The sequence below is a fragment of the Symsagittifera roscoffensis genome, chromosome 9 (genome assembly GCF_963678635.1).
Source record: "Symsagittifera roscoffensis chromosome 9, txSymRosc1.1, whole genome shotgun sequence".
Classification (NCBI taxonomy): domain Eukaryota; kingdom Metazoa; phylum Xenacoelomorpha; order Acoela; family Convolutidae; genus Symsagittifera; species Symsagittifera roscoffensis.
In genome coordinates this window covers 6,659,824-6,687,306 of record NC_087070.1, presented here as the reverse complement: position 1 = coordinate 6,687,306, position 27,483 = coordinate 6,659,824, and the positions used below count along the sequence as shown (strand labels likewise).

General features: G+C 40.3%; 2 protein-coding genes across 3 annotated transcripts in view; one reads left to right on the top strand and one right to left on the bottom strand.

Annotated features, from left to right (window-relative positions):
* The window catches only part of LOC134853961 (uncharacterized), a 192,383-nt gene that overhangs the window by 75,452 nt on the left and 89,448 nt on the right, over window positions 1-27,483 (top strand). The gene's annotated exons all lie outside the window — the stretch shown is intronic.
* Window positions 11,041-27,483, bottom strand: part of LOC134853964 (AH receptor-interacting protein-like) — a 567,995-nt gene continuing 551,552 nt past the window's right edge. The window contains exons 2-5 of one of the 2 annotated variants that reach the window (XM_063869983.1): window positions 12,781-12,918; window positions 12,544-12,719; window positions 11,876-12,240; window positions 11,041-11,471 (exon numbers count right to left, since the gene is read on the bottom strand). In XM_063869983.1, coding sequence (XP_063726053.1) covers window positions 11,158-11,471; window positions 11,876-12,240; window positions 12,544-12,719; window positions 12,781-12,909 — 984 coding nt within the window. In that variant the 5' untranslated portion in view covers window positions 12,910-12,918 and the 3' untranslated portion in view covers window positions 11,041-11,157. Of the gene's footprint in view, window positions 11,472-11,875; window positions 12,241-12,543; window positions 12,720-12,780; window positions 12,919-27,483 lie in introns of those variants that run through there. The other variant, XM_063869984.1, reaches the window with a different exon arrangement.

The following is a 27,483-nucleotide window of genomic DNA, read 5'->3' as shown; positions in this document are numbered from 1 at the left end:
GTTTAGATTTCACCCCATCTGATATTAATTTGCATGAAGAAAAACACCACAACCAATAATAATTCTTTGCCACAAGAAGGACAGAAAAATTCTAAATCGCAAGTTTTTGGTTACCTTTTTTTAGATACCAAAAATTAACGCGCAAACGCAAATGTTTTTTTTTTGAGGGGGGAGGGGGGGGGGGCAGAAAGAGGAAGAATGTCAACTACATCAACTTAGAAAGTTACCTACAAAGGTGAACTATCTGTTTCCCAAATTGAGATATGAAAAAAAAATGAGAAAAATCTTGCTGCGGTTAAATTTCTTGAAGGTACAGTGCTGATTTAAATTAACCGGACAAAACGCGTTTAACTTGAAATTTAAAACGCGTTTTTCTCAAATTGCGTTGAACTTAGGTGAAAATTTAAGAAGACAAAACTTGCTTAGAATTTTAGCAGAATTAATATGGTGTAATTTGTTTTGCGAAATTCGGGTCCGAAATTTTACCCCAAAAATGGGTCATTTTGGTTTTTCTTAGTTAATGAAAAATTACGCCAAAAATACCCAGTCGATCACAGACATAATTATTCAAAGTGAGCCCCTTACGTAGCTCAACAAACTTTAAGAAGGGTATAATCTCCAAAAAATTGTATAAGTTAATTTAATTTTGTTTGATAGACCAAAAAGGTCATTTTTACTATATAAAATACCAACTTTTTATTTAAAAACAATTTTTAAACAATTTGAATTTTTTTTTGGAAAAAATACCTTTCTTAAAGTTTGTTGGGCTACGTAAGGGGCTCACTTTGATATAATTATGTCTGTGATCGACTGGGTATTTTTGGCGTAATTTTTGATTAACTAAGAAAAGCCAAAATGACCCATTTTTGGAGTAAAATTTCGGACCCGAATTTTGCAAAACAAATTACACCATATTAATTCTGCTAAAATTTTAAGCAAGTTTTGTCTTCATGAGTTTTCTCCTAAACTCAATCCAATTTGAGAAAAACGCGTTTTAAATTTCAAGTTTAACGCGTTTTGTCCGGTTAATTTAAATCAGCACTGTAGCTCATGAATTTGACAAAAAACTAAGTCAACAAATTAGGAAAAAAATAGAAGAAGTCAAAAACTCAAACCTTAAATTGTCTTTAGGGAAGAACGTAACTATATCAATACAGAACGTGACTCACACAGAGGCGAAGCCTATATTTTCCACCTTGCGAACTCAACAAAACAAAAAAATTAGCAAAACGTTGTTACGGATAAATTTCTTGAAATTGCCAGCACATGAATTTGACAAAAAGCTTAAGAGCCAATTGATTAGAAGAATGAAACAAAAAATCCTGTTGCAGTTAAAATCATAAAAACTACCAGCACACGAATTTGACAAAACGCTTAGGAGTCATCAACATTGAAGAAGGGAACTCGTATATTCTGCTTCAGTGAAAGCGCAAAAGCAACTTAATAACTCATTTTTAAATGGTTTTTAGAGAAAAATGGAAAAAAGGGTATAAAGGGGAAGAACTTCAACTATATCAATACTGAACGTTACTTACACAGAGGTGATGTATATATTTGCCACCTTGCGAACTCAAAGCAAAAAATGAGTAGAAAAAATTTTGTTGAAGATAAAGTTCTTGAAATAACCAGCACTTGAAATTGAGAACAACTTGGAAGCCAATAAATCGAAAAATGAAAATTATATAATTTGCTTCAACTAATGCGCATAAGAAAGTTTATAAATTCGCATTTCAAGTGACTTTTAAGGAAAAACGAACACAAAAACAGGGCAGAAAGACAGCCACGCAGAATGATCTGACCGAACATAATTTTTACCTTAAAGCCGCTTTCTGTAAGCGGCGCGGAGAGAGAAGCTAGAAGAACGCTTAAAAATCAGCTATTCCCTTATTTGACTATTTTTGTTGGGTTATTCTCTTTTTAAGGTCAAAAAAATGAGTGCTACATGATATTTTAGTAATTGGTCAAACAATACAACAAAGTTTTTTGTAGCTTATCTAACCAATTTGAAGATAAAAACCATAATCGCTTGTTTTTTTATTTGCTCGAAATCAGACCAAAAATTAAAAACTTCGAAAACTTTTTTTTCGATAACGAGGAAAATTTTTGATGTCGTTCGAATCACGACTGGCAGGAATGCTGTCAAACTATAAATCAATGGACCCATTCAAATAATTAATTGTGGCAACTGATTTTGCGGGGATTTTTTTAAAAATAAACCCGAAGACAATGTTCTTCCCCACCCTTCAGTGGTCGGAATAAAATCCAGTTTTTCAGATTGTAAGCCTTGAAATTCCTTCAGACTTGAATTTTCAGATCTAATTTTTTTGCTTCCATTTTTATTGTTAATATTTGAATGAAATAAACGAACGAAACAAAATTATCTGTGAGAAAACGAAGTTGGACACAGCGAGAACATGACAAAAAGTCTATAAAGTGCAGCTCTATATTGAGTTGAAATACTCTTCAATGACCCCTCCAGGCAGGTATATAACTTTTCACTGCAGCTGGTAAATGAATTCAACTTCAAGTTCAATAAAAGTAGAAATCAGCCTCGAATTGGTAAAAATTCGGCTACGTCACCGATTCGATCTTCGACCTAGCTAACCATCAGTCACGGACCATTAATAAATCACAAACACTAGCCACAAATGAAGCAGATAACAGATGCTATGAAATTTCCAATGCTACAGATCGTGATTATAGCAAAACTGCCGCCAAATAAATGAACACTTTTATGTGCCAGTTAGCTAGGAAAAAACGAAGGTTAGTACTGAAACACTACGGTACTAAGCTCGTTAAAGTAATAATCATTGTTTAAAATCAACATTGCCCTGCTTGAGTACAATAAAAAAACCGAATAAGAGAAATTAACCCAAAAAATTGAAGTCAACACAAACTAAACCAATCATTTGAGTCATCAATATCACACAACGAGTCGAAGCAAGCATCGTACCAATTGCGATACATTACAAAGACAGCGTGACTAGCTAGCTGACATAAAATGAGATGAATGCAGCCAAGTCGAAAAGTTATTTGATAAAATGTCAAAGACACTCCTATACGCTTGTCTCGATTGAAGGTCATTTTGAGAATAACTACGGGCAACTTGCACCTACAGTGCTTCAAACAAAAAACATCCGTGTAACTTACAAAAATAAAGGACGTGAAAGATCAAAAAATCCTATGCAACCATAATAGACGGGGCATCCAACAACGCTTTCTATTCTATAAATTGAAGATAAAAAAATTCATATTACAGGTCATAAACATTCATATATTCAAAAAAATGGGTTTCAGCTCTTCGGAATTTCAGCTAAAATAGACACCAAAAAGCCGACAGAAATTTCTAAATTCACAAAAAAATCTAAAACCTGCTTTCATTTTTTCTGCGATACAACAAGAATAGGATTAAAACAAAAAACAGCAAGATATTCAAGCACTATCAGGAATGAATTTGAATGAACTCTTTAATGAACTCCAAAAGGGTTGAAATTGAGCATTCTAAAGATTAAAACTGGAGCCAAAGACTTATCAATCGCATAAATAAAATATAAAGTAAATAAGCCAGCAGATTGAGAGCCGACAGCTAATCTACTAAAAATCAACCAAATTTGTTCGACAACAAAATATTATTGAAAAATATATGTACTGCCCAAATAGTATCCACGAAAGCCATAAGTGTACAGAATTCACAGTGGTACACACAATTTGGAAACTACACCGAGAGCTTAATTGACAACCATGAAGCCGAAAAACGATCAGCAAAAATTAAAACCGATATATTTAATTATATTTACCAAGCGGTAACAAAAGCGAAAAAACATGAGCAGAAACCATTCATGCCAAAAAAGATTCTTAACAAAATGAAAATTTGCGCTGCACTTAAACGAGTGCACTTAGGACGACAAAACTGGAGTAGAGGCTGTTGAACCTAAAACAAAATCAAAGATAAAAAACTTGAGCTAAAAAGTAGTTTTTGTAAAAAATTATAGTTTTGAAAAAAATACACCCCTCTACATCTCCCTGCGACAATAAAGCTGGTATAGCATAAACTAAATTAATTAAGCCAAATAAACATTGTAAGCAAAAAATCAAAAAAGGAACTTATAAATTGAAGCAAATATACTAATTACAGATTGAACAACTGATTGCGAGATTTTGATTGGGAAAAAAGCAAACTTCAGATTGTATAATTGGAAAATTGTTCTTGGAAATTATACAAAACTTCAGATTAAATTTTTGGTTCAATTTTCCTTGTAAAAAATAGTCTAATTAACAAAAAAAATTTAATGAGAAAACGATTTTTGATAATCATTGTTCCAAATCACCACTGCACTGAAGGAAATAAAAGGAAAATTGATAAAGACTATTTATCCAAAGAAAATAAGTAAACGCAAACTAATCTAAAAACTTGTATTCTAAAAATTACACAGCGAGGCGAAGCAAGTTTGGAAAAAACTAACAAAAAGTCTTTCGTGATTCTTTTTTCAAAGGTCGGATAAGTGATTGTGAAATTTGAAACATACCTTGTCAAAGTTGAATCAAACTCAAGAAACGACTGAAAACAAATGAAAGTTAGCCAATAGACAAATGGAAAAGTGTCAATGAAAGCAAAGACACAAAAAGACTCCACGATTTCAACTTCCGAATTTTTGAACGATTTCAACTTCCGAATTCAAAGAAAAAATATATTGCCGTTAAGCTTTTTTAATTCAAGAACAAATTATGACAGGTAGTTTTTTGATACAAATTAAACCTATTGAGACTTTGGAGTGTTAGGTAAAATTTCGGACCTAAAATTCCGGAACACTTTCGGAACTAGATATCGATTGCGTTTTTTCGTGCCAATTCTTCTTTCGTAATTGGAGAGCGGATTTCGCCTAGTTTTGAGCAAACGAACATGACTTGAACTCAAAAGGCAAAGCTATCCAAAAATATTTGAGTCTTTAAAAACTTTTTGTAAATAAATTACGAAAAAATCATCACGACCTAAATAGGAGTCTGAACTACGTTAATCGACTCTTAGCAAAAACTAAAAAAATATACTCAAAACCAGATTTGGTAAGTTGACAGATTTTATCATTTAAAGAAATTATAGTTTTTAAAGAACTGTTTAAATCAAACTAAAACATGCTTTAGAAAGTAAGCCAATAAAAATCGTACCGGAAAAAATGGCAATGAATATAAAGGAGAATGAACATAAAAAAGGAGGAAAAACATGAATCCTAAAAACTTTCAAATTTGAAGAAATAATTATTGGCTGAAACGGACTCCATTTAATTACTACCTAAATGATAGTAGATTTATTAAAATTTTCAAGAAATTGAGCATGTCAGCTATTGAGTGTGAAATTTACTGTTCCTACTACAATTGAGCATTTAGTGAAAAATGATATTTACGGGAAAAAATCTAGTAACCCCATTGCAACACTCTTGCTTATCGCAAGGGCAAAAACACAAACTCGAAAAAGCACTTCAATATCATGACTTCATCAAAATAATCAATTTCATAATCAAGACAAGACAATGAAAGCCGGCTACTGTGCATAGTTTGATTTTCAAATTTTTGCGTCGTGTGATAAAAGGATTGAACGAAAACCTAGAATAAGGCATATTTGACATTCACAGTAAAATAGGCGAAGCGGGCAACGGTTTCAGTAGAAAAACGACTAGAATGAACACAAAAATCAGAAAATTTTTCCAAATGTTTTCTGGTTGTTTTCTTCAATTTTTTTTGAAACTTGAAAAATGAAATAAGCCCGCTTGCTTGCTTTTTTTTGCACGTATTAGACGAAAAATCAAAATTCAAACCAATTTTTCTCGCCACTGGGAAAAATTTCATAGTCGTTAGAATCACGACTAAAAGGACTTTAATATGATATATCACTCAGCTTTGTATATTTGTGGTACCTGATTTTGCGTAGAAAACAAAAAAACTGAAACACACACGCCAAAAAAATTCCTCCACATTTTAAGTTTTCCAAAAACTGAGCACAAATTACTCGCTGATTCATGTAAATAAGTCAACTTGATACCGCTTGCACATCGTATACAAATAAAAAAACGAGAAATAATCTAAAACTAACCAAAATTTTCATACTTTCAGCACAATAATAAATCCAAAAACAATACATTCTAAATAGAAACTTTTCAATTCTCATTATTTCAGCTGTATCCAAAAGCAGCGCCAAGGGAAATGACATCAATGATTGTCTTCGTAAACAAAAATAGTAAACTCTTTCCTTTGTTTCTTCATATATAAACAACAAAACAACCGAACATACAGGACAACTGACCCGAGGCAAAACTTACAGGAAATATAGATCATGTTAAGAGAAGAAAAAGAATCTCTCTATATAGTCACGTCCACCCTGACTCATACCAATTACTCTCTTGTAAAAGCTTGAACTGATAAAACATTTCCGTTGTAATCTATACACAGATTTGAAGCTGCACTTCGCAAACACGAGCAAAAAACGCTAAGAAATAGCTTTTAAAAAGTTGAATAAGAAAATGGCAAAAAGTAATCACAGAGGCCAACCGAAGCTTCGCAACAATTGTGATAAAATTAGAACATTGTATTACAAGACAATGATGGAAGAAAAAAAGCAAGCCACTATTCGAACCTTAGTAACCCTTAATTGTTTCTCTAGTAAAATAAGTGATTAACCGCTAGTTTAGGGAAGATACCTATTACCCGTTCTTAAAAACGAGCTCAAAACGAAATTGGGCAAGGTAGAGGATTTTCCCGAGACAATTTCTTTTGATCAAATTCGTGATAGCGAAGCCACTTATTCCGGGAAGATTCACAAAATATGTTTTTTTTTCCGATTTAGACAAACATTTCGAAAAAGTTGGAAAACGGCAAAAACTTCAATATCTGGACTTTTCCATACACATAATCTCTTTTCTTACAAAAACAGCAGGAAGATTTATCGCAGCCGGTGAATTCGATGGAAACCTCAATCTCAGATTTGGTAGTACAGTTTCAAAGAGAAGTCAGAAAGATTCCTAAAAATGAAAACAATCAATTTTGAATTTTCCGAGTTATAATTTCTTTCTACATAAAATAAAGAGCACTGGCTGATGCAGCGAAAAATCCCATGATCTATTGCTTCTATTGAACTATTAATCTGAGAAATATTAATCTGAAAAAAAATATTCATTGAACTATTGATCTGGAAAAAAAAACGATCAGACCTTTCTAAAAAAACGGCCAGTTTCCAAATCACGACCAGTTGACTTCTATGAGGGCCATAACTTTTTCAGCAGAGATTTTTTGGCATAGCGCTTGCGCAGGCAGCGAGCGTCCCTCAACCGATGCTTTTGATTGCACCCAAAATCTCAGCTTTGGGTGGGTAGTTTTCCAAATGAAAAGCTCCAATACAATTGGGTCAAAAATGTTCGAAGGCTGTAGAAAAAGGGTTAAGGTAGAAAAAGACTAGTGTGCAGGCAGACAAGAGAGCGGGCGGGTTTTTCATTGGGACCATTTTTGGAAAATCAGTAGGTTAGTTTTTGGGAGTAACGACAAAACATCAAAAGCGTCAAAAAAATGATACAAACCAAACCCTGTACATTTTTATATCTATTTTTTTTTGAAGTATGAACCTTTAAAACCGTTAGAAAAATTAAAAACCCAAATTTATGAAAGAAACTGCCAATTGCATAATTTAAATTGTATTTGGAAAAAAACGGAAAATCAGCCTCAGAAATTGGGACGAAAACCACAAGTCAAAAAATACATAGATTTTTTCAATACAAAAAACTGAGCAAATTAAGGACTATTTCAAACGAGCTACGGAGTAGTTTTATTTGTATTTTCAAGAAATTGAGCAGATAAGCAGAATTTGCAAGAAAAAATGTTTACGGGAAAAACTCTAGTTCACGATTACAAGTCACATGGTCTCGCAAGTGAAAATATTAGTGAGCAGTGAAAAAAATCCCTCTGCCGGAATTGAACCACAGGCCGCGGTCATTTAAATTGATTTCCCTGCAGTGTTGCTTAAAGAGCCACAACGCTAGCAACCCATAAAGCGGAGAACACATGCTTTTTTAACTGCCATTACTATGCAAAATAACAGTAAGCAGAAGAATTTGCCAAATTGGATTGGAAAAAATGGTTTTGTATTATAAAACAATACTTGCCAGCTCACTTTTGTAAACAAGGCCAAGAAACAGTTGGAGAAGTGTCAATAGAATCAAGTTAAAACCAATAATAAATTGTATTACTTTATCTTAACAATTAATTTTTTTTCCAACCTATCAAATTTCGAAGAACAAATAAACCTCTTTTAAGTGCATTATATTTCTAAAAAATTTTATGCCTTACAATTTTACTTAAAACTAGCATAGATGGAGAAAACTGGATCAAAAGTAACTTGTTTATTCCGCAGGGAAAACTATAAAATAAAATTTACTTTCGAATCAAAACGTTGTTCACTTGTTCGCGCTATTTTCGCTTTCTTAATTGGAGAGCGCAACTTTTAGTTAAAGCAAATTTATTTCGGTTGAACTTGAAAAAGCCAAAACGCCAAAAATCTATTTCGAGCGTGATGAAAAAAATCACGACCTATATTGGCACTAACTTTTTGGTAATCAAAAAGGTAGTTTATGAGAAAAACTAAGTTTTTGAAGAAAGAGAAAAAATTTTCAAGTGTCTCAAAAAATCAACAATTTCAAATCGAATACATTTATATAACACATTTTTTTCAAAATAAACAAATTGTTTGAATCAACAGTATAAAAACTAAGCTTGGAAAGAAACAGCTTGAAAGCGCACCATATGATATAAATTGCATATGGTAAAACAAAAATCTGTCGACAAAAATCAGGACGAAACCGAAAGTCCGACAAAATCAACATTTTTCAATAATTATATTTTTAAGATTAATTATGACCTCAAATCAACAAAAAAGTATTTTAATTTGAATTTTCAGGAAAATGAGCATGGCTGAGCAGCAGCATAAAAAAGAAGCAGTTGTAAGAAAGGTTGAGAAAAAAGCCTAGTTCCCGATTACAAGTCACTTGCTCTCGCCAGTGAATACACGATACAACAGAAAAACAATTTGGCGGGTATTGCCTTTGCGTACGCGAAGGGAGCAGCAAAAAAAACATTCATATTTCAGTCTACATTGTTGCTTCAAGCTTTATTTTGTTACGACAATTATTCAATTCGCTATCGATGTCATTTTCGAAAATTAAATTTAAGGGACTTTTTTTTCAGTGTTGTTGTTGTTTGTAGCCGCTATATCTCTGTGTCGTCTTCCAGTCTGAGAAAAGTGGATGCCTCCACTGGTTGTTTCCAGAGTGCATCAACCGTCAAATCAGTGGGGTTTGCCGCGCAATCGAAAAGGTGCTGGGTTGTGTGGCCGGGATTAATGCAGTTTGGGCAGATATCTTCAATTTTTTCGTCTATTTTTGACATAAAAGAGTTTAAAATACGACAGTATCCGTTTCTGAGTTGTGTCAGGCGTGTTCTGCAGACCCTTGGTAGTGAACTTTCTGTTTCGTGTATTTCAGGAGGTGCGCTTCCGTAAACAGGGTTCGGTCTGAGACTGCTGCTGACTTCGTCGACGGTCTGTGTGTAGGACTTTTTGTAGTCTTTTGGCTTCTTTTTCTTCAATTATTTGATTTGGTAGCTGGTTTTCATATTTGTAGAAAAGGTCAGGTTTCATCTGAGGTCGGTGCGGGAGAGCTCTTGTGGTCAGAGAGTGACAGGGGTGCCTCCGGTTGTAGCAAGTGATGGCGTACTGTTTGGCGAGCATGTGGGTGTGTTCTTTAATGGGCAGAACGCGTGCTTCATTGTGCAGCTCGTCTATGTTCGTCATGTTGTAGCAACCTGTTGTGATACGTAAGGCTTTATTCTGTGCCAGTTGTAGTCGTTTCCAGTGGCAGTCTTTGATGATGGGAGCCCAGGTGGAACAGCAGTAGTTGATGACAGATCTGCTGGTAGCTTTGTACAGAGTCATGAGGGTTTCGCGGTCACTGCCCCATGCTGTACCTGCCAGAGCTTTAAGTAACGCATTAATCTTCTGAGCTTTGGCTGCGATGTCTCTTGTATGTGGTCCGAAACAGAGCATCGTGTCCAGGGTAACTCCAAGTAGCTTGGGCGTCTTCGCGAGTTTCAGAATGTTGCCTTGCACAAGAACCTGAGGGTGCTTGTTTGCCTGAGCAGACTGAGGAGTGAAGAGGGTGACTTTCGACTTGTCTTCAGAGATGGTGAGGTTCAGTGACTGGAAATAGTTGCAGACCGTCTCAATGTATCTGTTGAGTCTGTCAACGAGATCTTCAGGGTTAGGACCCGACATGTAGATGGTCACGTCATCAGCTTAGATGATGACCTTGATACCTTCTGGAGGCACTGGGAAGTCGGCCATATAAAGGTTGAATAAGGTAGGCGAGAGGACACCGCCTTGGACAAGACCAGCGTGTATTTTACGAGGCTTTATTCTGTTTATGAGAACAGAAGTGTCCAGCGGGTTCTCAAGTGTCCAGCGTTTGCGTCGCGGAACCACCCGAGACCTCCTCCAAGATCTCTCGGCCAATGGGACACAATCTATCCTCTATCTCTCACTTTTTTTCAGTCAAATCAAATAACGACCCAAAAAGCATTAATTCATTATTTCACTTGAATAAAAAAAATGTTTGCTCAAAAAACCTGATTTTAAAATTCCTTCAACCATTATCTAAGGTTATGTTCAACTTCTCGACAGGTCGATACACAGGTAGCTGCAACATTTCAAACCACTTTTTCTTGACACCGGAGAAAAATGGAATAATTTATACATCGCTCGAATCACGAGTAAAAGGGACTTGAATATCACCTAACACTCGAACCCACCTGAAACTTATTTCCGGTACATTATTATGCCTAAACCAAACAAACTCGAATCATTTTTCTCGCGTCACTTATAACGCATGATTCGATAACGCATGATTATAACGAAGGACTCACTCATTAATAAAAACCATATGAATTTTATGTGGTACCTTTTCAACGCCATCTGTTAAAATAATCTTTAAATTACAGAATTTATTGCTAATAATGTACAAATATGCTGTCTAGTATTAACTAATGCAACTAAAAACTTCTACGTCAATGTATCATCACGAAACAAAAAAATTAGTTTATTTAAGATAGAACAATATGTACAGCTAATCAATCTATTTTGAGCATATTTTTAAACAACTTCTCATCTGCTTTGTCGTTTTCGGCCTGGATTTCTTTGATGGAATTAATGAATGAAACTGCAACTTGTTCCAAATTCGGGTTCAATTCCATCGCTTTTGTCATATCATCTATCGCTTGTTTGTAATCGTGCACAGCTTTGTGAGCCTTTGCACGCTTGAAGTATGCCTTAACGTTTTCTGGCTGGTGTTCCAGAACTTCTGTGGTGTGGCAGATGACCTTGTAGAATTCTTCCTTTTCGAAACAGCACTGTGAAAAATTCAACAGAAGAGGACATCTCGTGTCTAAAACAAAACTAATGATGGCTCTTTTTAACTATCAAGCTCTTATTGCATTGAGGGGGTGAGGAGGTCCGTTAATTCACACACGCTTATGAATTGTTCCTTTATAGGAGGAGATTCGTTACTAGGTGTGGGGGGATAGATTGCAATCTATTTAATTTTCAACAATTAAATGAGCTTTGATGAAAACTCTTTCCGCGGTTCATGGGTAAATATGCCATTAGTCTTTACCAACAGTGGGCTTGCCTTTTGACAAGATTATTTATTCGCGGTAGGGGTCAATTTTCCTACTACGCATAGTAGCCCAAGACGTAAATTGATCCTATCTGTTTCGATTGAAACAATACAATGAATATTTTCCTTCAAAATATGCAAAGCCGAAAAATCGAAGACTTTAAATGTCATACTGTTTAATTTCGTGTGCTCAGACGAGCCTGGTTTCTCTTTCAAAATAAGCTGATCCAACAGTGCGATTGCTTCGTAGTACTGTTTAGAGGCTTTATCGACGTCTCCATTTCTGAAGTCCTCGTTCCCAATTTCCCTCAAATTAGAAATTCTTGATATTTTCTCCTGGTCTGACATTGTCCATGTTTCTTTCTCGTAAGAATCTGGTTCAAAACGCTCGAGCAGTTCAAACTGGAACACAAGATATTTTGGCGGATTTGATATGAGATGATCCAAGTCGTGATACCCCACTGAAATGTTTTGAACACTCATTCCACAACAATGCGATTCGGGTTCTGGATTAGCGTTATTCTCAAGCATGATTTTCCTGTAAAATGTACTTCAAACAAAAGTATAACCTCTAAACAACTGTACTTAAATAAGGCTTCACAACACTGAACTGTTTCCTATTGTGTAAAACAGCGTCCTTTCTTTCCTCAAAAATTATAATTATATGATTGCGGAATCACATTGCATGAGCTATAGCTTCAATCTATAAGGTGAGCGCTTGTTAAAAAAAGCCATAGCTTAATGCGCCCATGATGATTAAGTGAGCTCTAGTTTAAACTTAAATAAATAATCTCCTGTTAGGTTTCCGGGCTGGTTGAAATACAGAAGTAGTTTGAATTACCGTAGTTGAGCCGCCACTTTGGGATAACTCATGACCAAATGGAAAGGACAAGTGAACTCCGATACTTCGCCTACTTTCATTGAAGCCAGAAAGGTCTCCCATATCTCGAGCTTGAACTGATGTCCGTAGATAAGTTCCATTGGCTTACTCCAGAGATGGCTGTCATCTAAAACAGTCTATAAAATATTTTCATATTTTCCATTTTCCGATGAATTAAACCAAGTAAACAGAGCATACATTTTCGGCCGCATCCTGGAAACATTTAACATGAAAGACGAATTTGGTTCCTTTCCCGGCCGGCAAGACGTCAGTTTCCTTGCCGGGTTTTTGTACACGTTTCACGACTTCGTTGTGGATACTGGCCATATTACATCTGAAAAAACTCAGTGTGACATTCGACCAGAATGGACGAAAATGCAGATTCGGCAATTTCGAATTATTAGCAGCTGACCTTCCGAATTGGCAGTTTTGAGTGATTGGCAGTGTTCTTGGAACGATTGGTCAAACTGTGCAGGCTGGAATATTCTGGTGTTTCGAATTTTTGGAATTTCGAACGATGGCGTCATGTTTCTGAGAAGCGTCGGGGTCGGCCATTTTGGAGGAGGTCCAGAATTGGGACACAACAGCAATAGTTGCGACGGCGACAACTACGATATCGTGATAAAAAACAACGAGAATTGAACGAACAGCAGAGTTAGCAGAGACCGCTCCGAGTTGCAACGATTGTGTCGCTACAATCGTTGCAAGGCCGTTAACAAGGGTGAAGGGTAGAAAAACAGCCTTCCGGAAAGAATATAAGGGTGTTATTTCCCCGGATTCAGGAATCCAGAGGGGTCTCGGGACTCGAACTGAAATCATTTTATATAAACTTTTAGCTTCCCTATTATGTCCTGAGTTGAATTTAATTAAAATCTGGATTCATTTTCTGACGATGAGAAGCTAGGAGTTAAGGGGAAGAGGTAGATCCATCTTCGATGCAGACGATGATTTTTATCTACTGAACAAAAACAATAGTAATACAATAAGTAGTAGTAGCCCTGTTTTTAGGAGTGACCTCGTCGTCTGGGGATACTGAGACCCAGCCATGAGCTCACTACTTTTACATGTAAATAAGTTAATTTGAGCGTTCTGGTCGAAGCCGGAGAAGAGTAACGTTTTTGTCGACCCGATGTTCGAAATACCACCAAAAGAACTGGCTTTGGTAGAGACGGTGAAAAGCATGTAGAGCTCTGTTTAGACGCTGGCCAGTCGTTTTATAGTTTAGCTCTATTTTCCGTCGATATGTACTTCCGGGCGAATATTACATAGATGTTTTTATGTCGCTCCTGGGTGGGAAAAACATACTGTAGAATCCTAGTGCCGTCACTAGATTCACCTCGGTCCCTCCATGGCAATCTGCGATCAATTCCGTTTCCGTTCTTGCTTTCATCACAATGTTCCCAAACAATATTGTCCACTGCTTGTGTTGTCTCTCTAGAGTTTTCACGCAATCCAGACTTCCACAAATGTGATCTTCCAGTCCACAGACTGCTGCCAGACAGCTACCAGGTTTAACCCAGTCTTCTGGTCCCCAGCCAGCAACTCCACTTTGTCTTCCCCGTTGCTCTTAGAGGCTGTTGTCATCACATTATATATGATATTAAGATCACACAGGTTACAGTCTGCATTTAGTTCCCTCTGTACATCTTGTGTTGCAAGTAGTATCGAATCAGCGTTGGGACTAGGACACCACGATGGTCTCATCAGTTCCCACACTACCATCAAGCTCGTTCTTAGTAATTCATCAGAGAATCCCAATTCAAACTCCACTCGTTTGTCGGATTCTGGCACGGAAGGTGCAGCTACCTTTTCTTCTAAGACTGGTCCCAGCTTGGTCTGCGGATTAGCAGCGCTTTTAATCGTTGCAATTCTCGACGTCCAGAACCTCAGCAACACTGCTTGCTCGTAATCAAAGAAGTAATCGCGTATGTCTTCTCTGAGAAACGGGTTGTGCGCCATCCCTATGACTCCGGACACGTAACTGTTTGACTTCTTTCTGATCGGTCCACAGTATTCATTGGATTTTGGCAGTGCTCCCAGAGATTCCTTAGTGAGCCTCAGCTTCTTGTTTGAGAATCTCCTGATTTCGTCTATTTTCCTCATGGGTTCTGGTTCCACGGGCTCTTTCATGTTCACTTTCATTGGTTTGCTTTGATGTATATCCAGCAGTGCTAGCAAGAGTAGGGCTCTCACTCGTTCATCGCCCTCTCTCAGCATCTTGACACAAGTATTCAATGCTGGCACTGAAATTTGGGAAAAACCGGGAAAAAAAGTAAGCGGATAGAAGGGATGTACCAAATATCAGCGGGACGGCACTGCTAACAACAGTAATAACGCTGTATTAGGTCTAGCAATGATCAACGGGCAGTCCTAGTTGATTCAGTCAGCCTTATCGCCGTCGCAACTATTGTTGTTGTGTTTTAACTCTGGATTTTTCCAGAAAGAGTGAAGAACACTTTCGGAAATATCTTTCCATTCACCATGGGAGTGGGTACTGGAGATGAAGGTGAATCCCAGGAGGAAGAAGAGGACGATGATGAGCAAGTTGACTTTGGATACTGCTGAGAAAATCTTTGAGTGAACTAGAGAGATCACCTTTTATTTTGGTTAATAAAAATGGGCTTCACGAGGGAAGATCTAAAACCGACGAATCGCCGACTCACTGCTAAAATTTTGCTAAAAACTATGCTATTTGGACCCCTCCGGTTTGATGAATCCGCTAAATCAAACCCGTTAAGTTCGATTTCTCCGTAACCCGCAGCCAACCGGGTTACAGAGAAATCGAACTTAACGCGTTTGATTTAGTGGATTCATCAATCCGGAGGGTTCCAAATAGCATAGTTTTTAGCAAATTTTTCGGCTAAAGCGTTTTAGATCGGGTTTTTTTGCATTGAACTAGAAGAGTATAGGCCTTCTGAGCTCGGATCATCAATTTTTAGATCGAAAAGAACATAACTGCGAAAAAAGTTAGGCGGAACCTATAAGACTTTAGAAAAAAGACGTTTTGCTTTACAACTTTGGAACCACTGGACAGATCCAGTTGACCTTGATACCATTAGATTAGAAATTAGCTGAATTTACTAATAAAAACATCAATTACTCAAAAAAGAAAGCATAAAAATTTTTCAGGATTGTTCTTAGCAAATTCACCAATTCGGGAAGATAGACCCTTCACTTTTTATAGAATGTTTTTTTGGAAAGCCCTTACACCCCTACCAAAGGGTAGAAACGGTTGAATCAGGAAATTTTACGCTGTTCTAGACGAAAAGGGAAGGATAAAGGCACAAGAAAACCTTAGTGGAGCCGAAATTAGGCTAGCGATAAGACCCTTCACCGTTAGGGTGAATCATCGAATAAGAGGCTTAACTTCAATCCGGTAGGGTCTTGGGAAGGACGACACATCCTTCCTAGTTGACTCAAACAGCAGAATAGCATCGGAGAACGTATCCGGAAGGGTATAGGTTGGAAATTTAGAAAGCCTCTGAGAAGCTATTTTTACGCACTCGGAGGGGCCCCAATCTGGAGGGGTCTAATTTTTTTTTTACAAAAACGGAGCGGTTCCAATCCTGAGGGGTCTAAATCTTTACAAAACAGGAAGCGTCCCAATCCGGAGGGGTCGCAAGTTTACCAATCCAGAGAGGTCCGATTTTTGTCAATCCGGAGGGGTCCCAATTTTGCCAATCCGCAGGGGTCCCAAATTTTTGTCAATCCGGAGGGGTATTATTTTGTCAAAACTTAAGAAGACAACAGAAAAAAAAGTAGCTAAAAGTATTAGGTTATTAGGAGATAGGCTGGGAACCAGTGACTGCACTGGTAATTTGCCTTTTGTAAAAAACCGAATAAAAACAAAACAGGTTTAAACTCGGACATTCGCGACACTAAGTCTAAACTGATCAAGAGTGTGTAATTCATAAGTGTGGACTCAAATCAAAAACGTTTTTGAGAAAATCGACTGCCCTGAGGATTTTAGTAGGTCTTGTTCGGGCAGTCCGAATGCAGATAGGTAACACAGGACTCGGTGGGTGCAATGGACGCCCACTTGAGAAAATTACTGCCTTCAAGTTTTGTCTGTTTGGTGCAGCACCAAACAGGGAAAGCTCTTTCTTTATATACAAGTTCGACTATTGTACTGCGACTGACTAAAAGTACAAAGCACCGACATTTTTCATAAAAATATTCTTATTTTGTTACTTCTGGTTTTAAATCAATAATTTTTGTGCTTGATTGGGTATTGAACACACTATCTTTCAAATAGACTGATATCATCATACTGTGTTAGCTTCATACCTTACAATTAATAATCGATTATTGTGGATAAGTTGTATATACGCTGTACCGTGATAACGTAAGAGGATTCGTGGTCACTATTTAATAGAAACTTTTGGAATTTATTGTGTTGTGTTATTATTATCAGTAGTCAGATCAAAAGGACACTAGCAATCGAATTGAGTGTATAGGTAGTAAGAAGTGTTAAATTGAGTTTGAGTCTAATCAAGTCAAGGATACCTAAACTAGGTGATAGCTACAGGAAATTTATACCGGAAAAGCAAAGAAAAGCAATGACCGACCCTTTTGTGGAACGGATCACACGAACCCGGACCGACAAAGGGGTGACGGTTTCAGGCAGAATGGTTGAAGCCACGAGTCAAAAGTCCTCAGATGAGCGAAACGCTATGCTAGAAGTGGAGGTCCATCCGGACCAGGCCATGATTGAAAACCGGGAAATACATGGACCGGAGGGGAGAGACAGAAGGCTGGCGAGTGAATCTACTCCGGTAGAACAAGGCCAAGATTTTGCCACTTCCACCGGGACACTGGACCGAGAGGAGATGTCGGAACTGTTCGACATCTCTACTGAAGTTGTGGCAACTAGAAGATCTCCCACATACAACACCATGATGGCAGGCATGACGGAGAATTAGGCAACGTCCTCATCGTTTTCAGAAAGAGTGAAGAACACTTTCGGAAACATCTTTCCATTCACCATGGCAGTGGGCACAGGAGATGAAGGTGAATCCCAGGAGGAAGAAGAGGACGATGCTGAGCAAGTTGACTTTGGATCTCGAGTCAGCCTCAATAGTTCGACCCAGGAGAATGAGGCATACACCGACAGAGAGACTGGAACCATGGAAAAATTTGGTGTGGTGAGAACGACAAGCAAAGACACAAACACATCCGGCCAGTCAAGAGACTTTGTGAGTATGACAAATTCGGAAACGCGAACTGGGGAGAATAGAAACATAGGGCTAAGCAAACGCATCGGCGGATCCAGAGGTGGATAATGAAAAGACGTCGAGGCAGAGAATCAAAGCCCGAATCTCGACCAGTACCAAGCTACCTGGGATCGACAGGGTGACACCGCCACTTGTGACGCCACTAGTAGAAACGGAGCATCAATTGAAGAAGCCTTGAATAACATAGTGGGCAGTATAGGCGAGCAAAATGATCAGATGTCCATAAGAAAGAGTGAACTAGAGAAAGCAGTCCACGTTGAAAGAGAAAGTCTGCGGGAAGAAATAAACCGCAATAGACAAGAAGTTGGTAGAAGCGAAAAACGCTCGAAGGAAAGAACGGATGAACACATGGCGAAGAACTGGTCGCGGATGACAACGAAAGCAGAACAAAGGGAGTTACGGTTAAGAGACGACATGGAGAAGTTGAGAACTCAACAAGAGCAGACTCTTGGGACTCTTGACACAAAGATAGATGCGATGATGGAGAAGCGAATTCAGGCTATCGTGGATAGGTTGGACGGGCTACTAGGCAACAAGAGTGGACCAAGAGAAGGGGAACCGAACTCGGGAGGTCCCAGCAGTGAGCCGAGGGCGAACTTCAATAACCAACAGAATAGGAGAAAGACATACGGATCCACTAGAGGTAGGGGCAGTTCAGCAGGCTATACCACAAGGAATAATAGAACATGGGGCCCACACTTCAGAGGAAGTTCAACTGGCAATAGACAGACTTCAAACGAACGACCGACGCAAGGCACACATGCGACGGGGAGAGGTGATTCCAGGAACAGGAGTCATGCAAGCCCAGGGCTAAGTCATGCGAGCCAAGGAAGAAACAATCCCTGCGATACGGATAGAAGGGATGTACCAAATACAGAACCCTTATCAGTGTCAATGATACTCAGGCATTTCATTCAAGAGATGCCACAGCAATGGCCACAGCCTTTGCACCCCCAAACAGGTCTTTGGAGACATTTCTGACGAGGTTATTCAGAACTAATGAACGCAGTGAAAAGTCCAGAAGAGTCTTTAAAAAACCAGATTATTATAAAGACGAATCTGACGGCTGCATTGACACCTGGATAGAGGTGATGAAACTGCGTTTTGGGGAAAAATACCTGTCAGAAAGGCAAGAGTGCAGTCCGCTCATCAGTAACTTGGAAGGGACAACCCTAAACTGTGTGATGGTCAAAAAGCAATATCAGCGGGATACTGCTGAGAAAATCTTTGAAATCTTGTTAAATAGTTTTGGCTCAGTGGTGCAGGGACACCAAGCAATGATGCGCTTCGAAAAAAGGAAGCAACGAGAAGATGAGACGATAGACAAGTTTCTAGGCGATTTGGAGATGCTTAGAAGGCGCAGACAACCGGACGAGTCGAACAGGAGGATGAACCTGGCGGTAGCCTCAAAATTCATCGATGGTGTGAAGAATGATGAACTTCGAACAATGTTAGCAACACATTACACACCACTATCAACCAATGCGCCAACACCAGAGGAGTTGAGGCTCAAGTCAAAAGAATATCTTTTACTGAAACCTCCATCGATATCTTGATGTTACAAGAATAATTATGGCAATTTTAACAACGGACCAGCAAACCAAGGGATAACTTGTATAAACCGAGTGACGATATGGACAAGAGGCGCTCTTGTGCAAATTGCAGTTCGACGGACCATCATGTGTCAGCATGCCCAACTTATAAACAGGGCATGAAAGCAATAGGCTTTAGCCTCAAGGACGAAGATGCGTCAGAAGCCGATCATGAAGTTTTCATGAGAGGAGTAATTGCAAAATTCGGCCCGAAGTGTTTCTTTTGCAACCTGGAAGGTCATTTAAAATCGGATTGTCCGCAATTCTGGGATGCTGTAGCAGACATCAAACATCTAAGGCATGAGGAAGCTTAATCGGGTGTAAAAGCCAGCAAGGCTCGCCTATTGAGTGAGGCGGAGGCGCGCAGAAAAGAAAAACCGCAAGAGCTGGCAACGAAGAAGATGCAAGCGGTGACAGAAGAGACATGTGAGCAGCAACCGGTGACTGCGGCGGATGACTTCATGATTGATTATAGGGCAGCCGCGAGGGATGCTCTAAATAGAGTGCAACAGGAACTGGTAACGAACGAGATCGAGCAAAAAGTGAAGCTCGAATTGGAAAATTAGAAACTACAGGAGTAGTTGAATACCTTCGAGGCAACAGAAGTCGAAGAAACAAAGGCACCGAGTAGTTTGAGCATAAAACTTAATGTGATCTCCGGGCAGAGGTTCGGTATGGTGCCACAAGGAAGCAAAATACAGTCAATAATCTCGGTAGCGTGACACCATTTAATCAGAAATCTGAGTGAACCATCAGAGTTCATTTTGATGCATTTGGACACATATGCAGATTATCTGAGGCAGGTGGAGCCACGCACTGAGTCAAGAGCTGTGCGGGCACTACTAACAGCAGGTGGTCCTCGCATAAAGAAGCTTCACGGGCACTACGTGGAAGTCTATGGACCGTATCAAGTGATGCTGAACGTAGATGGAATCAGTATCTACACTAGGACATATGTAACAACAGACAGTGACCAGATAGGACAGATCTATTTGGGTGAGGAGAAACTCAAAGTCCGCAGGATAGGTCATGACGCCATGATGGAGCAAGACGCAGTACGCATTGGATACGAAGCAGATGTGACTGCACATCTGCTCGACACCAACGGAAAGAAAATTGGAGTCACAGGGCTGCTGGATACAGGAGCGGTAGTGAGTGTGATGCCGATAAAGACTTGAGAAAGAATGGGCTTCACGAGAGAAGATCTAATTCCGACGAATCTCCGACTGGCTGCAGCCAATCGAGGAGCGATTTACGTAGCCGGAAGAACACCAATAACGGTCCTCCACATGGGGGACGGGACCTTTGGATGAGCTTCCTGGTGGTAGAGAATTTGAACGACGCCGACCAATTCATCTTGAGCAGAGATTTGGTCAGGAATTTTGACGTGATGATTGACTTGAACCACGGTCTAATGAGAATTAGGAACCCGGATCGGAAGTATGTTTAGAAACCAATTAATAGAATAATAACAGACGAAAACAAGGTACCAATTTTTTTAGATAGAAAAGTAAAACTACAGCCGGGACAAGCGGTATTAGCAATTTTTAGAATGAGAAATTTAAATTCGTTAAGTGATAGTAAACAGGTTTGTTTGGTTCCGAATCCAAATAGTCAAAGTTCAGTGATTTTAGGCCGGAGCTTCTCGGTAACTCAAAACGGACTGTGTGTCAGTGTGTTATTGAACACGATGGACACCATGGTTTCAATCCAGCGTGGAAAGAAAGTTGGTTACGCTTTGCGGGTGAGGACCGACTAGGAAGAGACACAAAGCTTGAAGAAACATAGTGTGAAAGACTGTCCTTATCATGCCAATAAAGATAAAATTTTAAAAAATATTAATGAATTAAAATCTATTCATAAATTATTTTCATTGAAGTCCGAAACGGACGACGGCTTATCGAGCTGCTCGAATTTTCCGGAACGCCCCTCGTCATATGAACTAGAATCTGACAAACTGGTTTTGCCAGAGATAGAACACTTAAAAGGGAAAATAGGCGAGGGAGATTTTGAATTACTGCGGGAGGTTTTAAATCGGAACGCGGATGTATTTTCAAAACATAAGGCGGATATTGGTAGCTGTAACTTCGTCGAACACGAAATCGCACTGGAGGAAGGCGCCGTTCCCCATAGGGAAGGCGCAAGACGAAAGACGCCACATAAATTGGAAGCGTGCCGAGCGGAAATAGAAATGTTGCTCAAATACGACATGATAGAACCCTCGAAAACGCCATGGGCTTGCGGGGTAGTAATGGCGAAAAAGAAGGCGGGACAGCTTAGGTTTTGTTGCGACTTTCGCTACTTGAACGCGGTGACGATAAAAGATGCGTACTCGATACCGCGAATAGACGAGAGCCTCTCTAAACTTGGTGATGCCAAGTTCTTCACCACATTGGACTTGGGTTCTGCCTTCTGGCAGGTCCCTCTGCGGAAAAAGAATAGGGAAAAGACCGGATTCGCGTCTGAATTGGGGTTGTACCAGTGGAAGAGGATGCTCTTCGGCTTGTGCAACGCAACGGCCACTTTTCAAAGACTGATGGCTCAGGCTTTGACCAGAGTGACAAAGAAGTACGGGAATCTTGTGATGAGTTACGTAGATGACGTAGTCATAGCAACACCTACCCTGGAAGACCACATTAATCAGCTCGATGAGGTCTTTGGATGCATGAAAACAGCAGGCTTGAAATGCAATACATCGAAATGTGAAATCCTTAGGGATTCAATCAAGTACCTAGGAAGAATGGTGGACAGGCATGGTTTGAAGCCGGACCCGGAAGCAGTAGAAGCTGTGTTGACATGGAAGGCTTCCAGAACGGACACACAGCTCATGAGCTTCCTAGGGTTTGCCAACTATTACCGTGAGTTCATAAAAGGATATGCAGACAAGGTGTATCCAATGCAGAAGCTGATGCGCAACAAAGGAAAGAAGTTCGAATGGAACGAAGAAGCCCAAGCTGCCTTCGAGAACATAAAGCGGGAACTGTGCGAAGCGCCAGTGCTGGGCATGCCTACAGAGAAGGGCATGTATGTTCTTGACACTGATGAGTTAGTAGTAGCCATCTCAGGAATGAATACTGCATCAGGAGCAGGAGTGGAATGGGAGAACAGTTCTCCGTCCCATTGCATATGGCAGTAAAATGTTGAGTGACACTGAAATGGAATATGGTGCACCAAAAGCAGAAATGTTTGCAGTAGTCACATTTGTGGAAAAGTACCGCGCATACTTGGGGAGCGCTCCCTTTAAGTTACGCGTGGACAACAGGGCGTTATCCTGGTTGAAGACATACTCGATGGATCAGAGTTATATAGGAATATGGATAGTGAGATTAGATGGCTACCACATGATAATCGAGCACAGGATTCGTGACAAACACCAGAATGCTGACAGCCTCAGCAAGAAAACCGAGTTCTATGAAAGATTGGAACAGAAGCAAGCCAATCAGGCATAAATAAAGGAAGGATTCTCGTTTCTGGACAGAGAAACTTATGAAGCGCTTCCCTTAACGAGATGGTTGGACAAGTCTGGACATCTAATTCCAGGACATCCTGAGTTATCTGTAGAGAAAGCAGCCGAGATAAAGATCCTATCCAAGAAAAACCCGGTGCCCTTGGATCTGTTGCTGCGCTCGAACCTGGCCCAGCAGGAACTCTCTCGCATGAACATTAACAGCCTCGCATTATTGGATAAAACGGTGCAGGTCACACCGCAAGTGATGCGGATGCTGGGTGGATTGTTAGAAAGAGAAGTGACCAGAGATGACCCCGAGTGGGCAGCAGCAGTGGCATCACTGACAGTCAGTGAGAAGGTGAAGATCATGCCGTCCAGACGACAACACAAAGAGAACGAGAGGGATTGTAGGACAATATTTCAGCAACTAGTATCCTCAATAACACACGAGGTTTTAACCAGTACTTCGTACAGACGGAAAGAACAGGGGAACGATGCGCAAAAGAAGAAAACCGTTACCTTTGTGGACCAGGATAAAGAAGGTGAAATAGTTGAACGAAACCTGGTGCAAGATTGTTTGTCCGGGGAGACGAACGGTGAGAGGAGCAGGCGAGTTCAAGATAAACACACGGGACAAGGAAGATTGTCTGATGTAGATGAAAAAGTTCCTGATGAGAAGCAGGACCCGGAGAGTGAAGTTTTGTCCGGGGAGTTCAGATGGATGCGAAGAAAGCACAGAACAGACCCAGGAGATGGTGCAGACACCGTCACAGACTCTTCAACAGGTGACAATTCTCGAAACTCAGGAATTGACACCTACTCAGACAGGAACTCATGCTCGGGATCGGAACTGTCAGAACTAGCGATCCACACGCTACTAGCGGAAACTCGAGCAAGGGATCTGGATAGAGAGGTATACCAGGACACTGACAGTGATCGCTACCTCATACCAGGTGAAAGAGTCTTTGATCACGCAGCGGATGATCTGGAAACAATAGCGGTATCGAAACGTTCGATGAGTCTGTTGCCACAAAAAGAGTTAGTCAGGACTGATATTCAGCCATTCAAACAGGAAACACAGCCATTGGCAAAGATTTGGTGCGTTAAGATAGCAGAAGATGCGCATCAGCCCAAGAAGCTGAATAATCAGATGAGGGTCATGAAGACGTACTTGAAGGTGAGATACAGACTCTTGGATCTACTAAGAGCGCAGAGAAATGATCGCATGACAAGCAAGCTGAAAAAGTGGATCAAAAATGGTTCTCCGGACAAAGGAGACCTCAAGGAAGACAGTTACCGCATTCTGAGACATTACTTTATGCAGAAAGAGGGAAGGTTATACTTGAACAAGGACGGGATTGTGGCTTGCAAGAGAAGAGATGAAGACAAAGTCCTATACAAGTATAACGCGATAGTGTTGCCGCAACTCTATCAGACAGATTTCTTATTCAGGTCGCATGATCATATGGGCCATCAGGGGATCGACAAAGTATATAAGAAGATCCTGAAGCGCTTTGAAAGGCCTGGAATGAACAAGGCATGCGAGAAGTGGGTAAAAGCATGTCTGTCATGCCAACAGGTCAAGGATCCAAGGAAATTGCGATTTCCTTTACAATCGATCAAGTCGTCTGAATTCAACGAGGTGGTGCAGATAGATCACCAAAAGATATGCATGACAGACAGTGGTTATAATCAAGTCTGGGTCATGATAGATCACTTCACGAAGTATGCAGGGGCCGTGCCCTGCATAACTGCCTCAGCGGAAGAGACGTGCGACCACCTGATCAATACGTGGATAGCGAGACATGGTTGTCCGATGACGTTTCAATCGGATAACGGAACAGCTTTCGCGGGAAAACTTACAAAAGAGCTAATGCGACGTTCGCAGGTGGCTCAGGCTCACTCCACGACATACCATCCTCATACGAATGGCTTAGTGGAAAGGCAAAATAGAACGTTAGTGTCGATGCTGAGGGTATATTGTCCCAGGAACATGACCTATTGGGACAGACATCTTCCACAGGTGATGGGAGCTTACAACAGCACGCAACATTCTACCACCGGAGTTAGTCCACATATGATGCTAACCGGGCACGAGAAGTCTTTGTCCTTGACTTTCTTCTACCCAGAGTATGAGGGTAAGAAGACGTCACCACAGGTCTATGTAAGGGATGTAAGAAGACGTCAGCAGGAGTTAAACGACTTATGTAGACGAAATACTCAGCAGGAACAGGCAAGGCAGAGAAAAAGATTTGACAAGAAAGCAGCTGGTGCAAAAGCTTGTTCGGTAGGGGACTACGTATGGGTATTTCAGAACGTCATACCACCAAAAGGAACGAAAAAGCTCCTAAAAAGTGGTGGGGACCCTTCATGATTACGGAGGTGCACCAGGAGGGACGCTTCTATAGACTGAGTACTGGCCGAGCCGCTCATTACGAAAAGATTAAGCCACACAATCCATTGACAGAAGACTGGTGTATACCTGCAGACATAGAAGAGGGGAATTATCTAATGATGGACCCTGCTTGTGAGGTCAACGAGAAGGGCACCAGGGAAAAGAACGATGGGAATGAAGTCACAAAGGAAGGAACAAGTACACCACTGGACCTGGATCCAAATGAGGTGATTGAAGCAGACGATGAAACTTTACCCTACGCAGAAGAGGACTGGCAAGACCCTGAACAAAGGGAGGTTCCCAAGAATTTGGAACCGGATCTTCCGTTCACGATACAGACTCGACAGAATGACAGGACAAGACCCAGAAAAAGAAATAAACCTTACGGCGACGATTTTGTAGTGGACAGGATAGACCCAAAGAATGTAGGGGAAAAATTTGTGGGTCTAGAAGAAATAACTGTGTCACAGGACATTGAAATAAACGATGATCACGACGAGAAGTGGATCGATGACCGGTCCAAGCCCGAGGTAGAATTCGATGACGAGCAACAGCAGTCATATGAACAAGACTTGACGAATTTACGTGTCTTGGAATGGTTGAACGAAATGACGTCGGACCCAAAGGAGACCAGTGTCACGATTTAAGATACAGATCGTGGAAGCATGAAATACATGAAAACCGAACGAGAGGATCCTTCCTTGGCTGCTTAGGAAGGGCGACTACTCATTCAGCGGATTTTAAGAGAGAATATAAAAACATAGAATTCCTTTGGAAGCAAAGACCAGGAATAGTGGGCGTAGCAGCCTTACCTCCGGCGGCGTCACAGATACCGGGAAAATACCTATGTTTCTTAGTGACACGGGCTACGGAGAAGCGGCACGTGGACCCGGAAAACCTAGTCTTGTCCTTGACGAGATTGAGAGACTTCCTCGTGGAAAGGGAAGTGAAGGAGCTTTTGCTTCCAGTGTACGATCCGAACAGAGGACGACTGCATCCTTGGGAACTGTACGCGCTCATACTTGTTATCTTCTCTGATACTAATATACAAGTATACTTACATAAGAAATATTACTTAAGTATAGGCTGAGTTAATGTGACATGCAAGAGGGTGTCACACTAAAGTTTGTGTAGTGTGTGATGTGTGTTATGTTATGTTATGTGTTATGTTATTAAGATCCTGGGTAAAAAGGAGTTAGTGACCACGAACAACTGAATGACGATCTTAGGAATAGATCCAAAGTTTGGACTGTCCAATCTTAGGACGAATTCCCAAATTTTAGAGACGACCGATTGATTTTAATAAATTTTAGGATCAAAATCTTTTTATCTGACTGTTTTAAATAAAGTTTAACAAGATTAAGACGAAACGGACAAGTGTGATACTCGTGACCTCTTTTCTAGATCCTGATTGACCGTTTAATTACTCACTTGAGTCAAATCTATAAATCAAATCGAATCGAACCCAAAAAGAGAATGGATAACTCCAACTTGGATGAATTGATGGACCTGGCAGAGGCATATGTAGGACCGATGGTAGATGCGATTATCGTCGGCTAATGGATCGAGACTTCGCTCTGGAGGACCCAGAGGTAGTCATGTTGCTGACCGCCCTGATAAACATCTTGGGGCATGACAACCGTGGGGACCGCCCCACGGTAGTCCTATTGATGGCAGCATACAGAGAGAGGGGAGTACTAGACCGCCCGAACATGAGAGTGATGAGGTGGAGAAACGGGGCTCTCTCAGGGATTGACTTGGCGAACGAGCCTGGATTGGGAAGTTCTAGGTCTTACCAACCAGGTGAGATGCCTTTGCCCTCCAAGCCCAAGCCTGAGCTGAGGAGAATGCATCAAGAGATGAACAGCGAGGCTGTGCATCATCTAGTTCACCACTGAGAATAGCTGTGCCACCAAAGAGAGCGAGAGCAGAACAGGGGGTTCAAACGAACCAAATCATGCAAGTACTAGATGGGATGAAAGATGAGCTGGAAAGGACCAGAAGGGAGCTGGATGAAATGACTAAGACCATGCTCACTACGGAAGAAGACAGAGACATGTAGAAGAGATTGTTTGAAGATTGCAACAAAAAGCAGGGTGAAGAAAATGAATGCTTGAGGCGTGACTACAAGGAGCGATCGGAGCGGTTGGCATTGACAACAACCGTGGAAAAAGTGATACCTGCAAGGAGTATTCCTCGTGGGCAGTCCCCGATGGAGCTCTTGACGCCTCG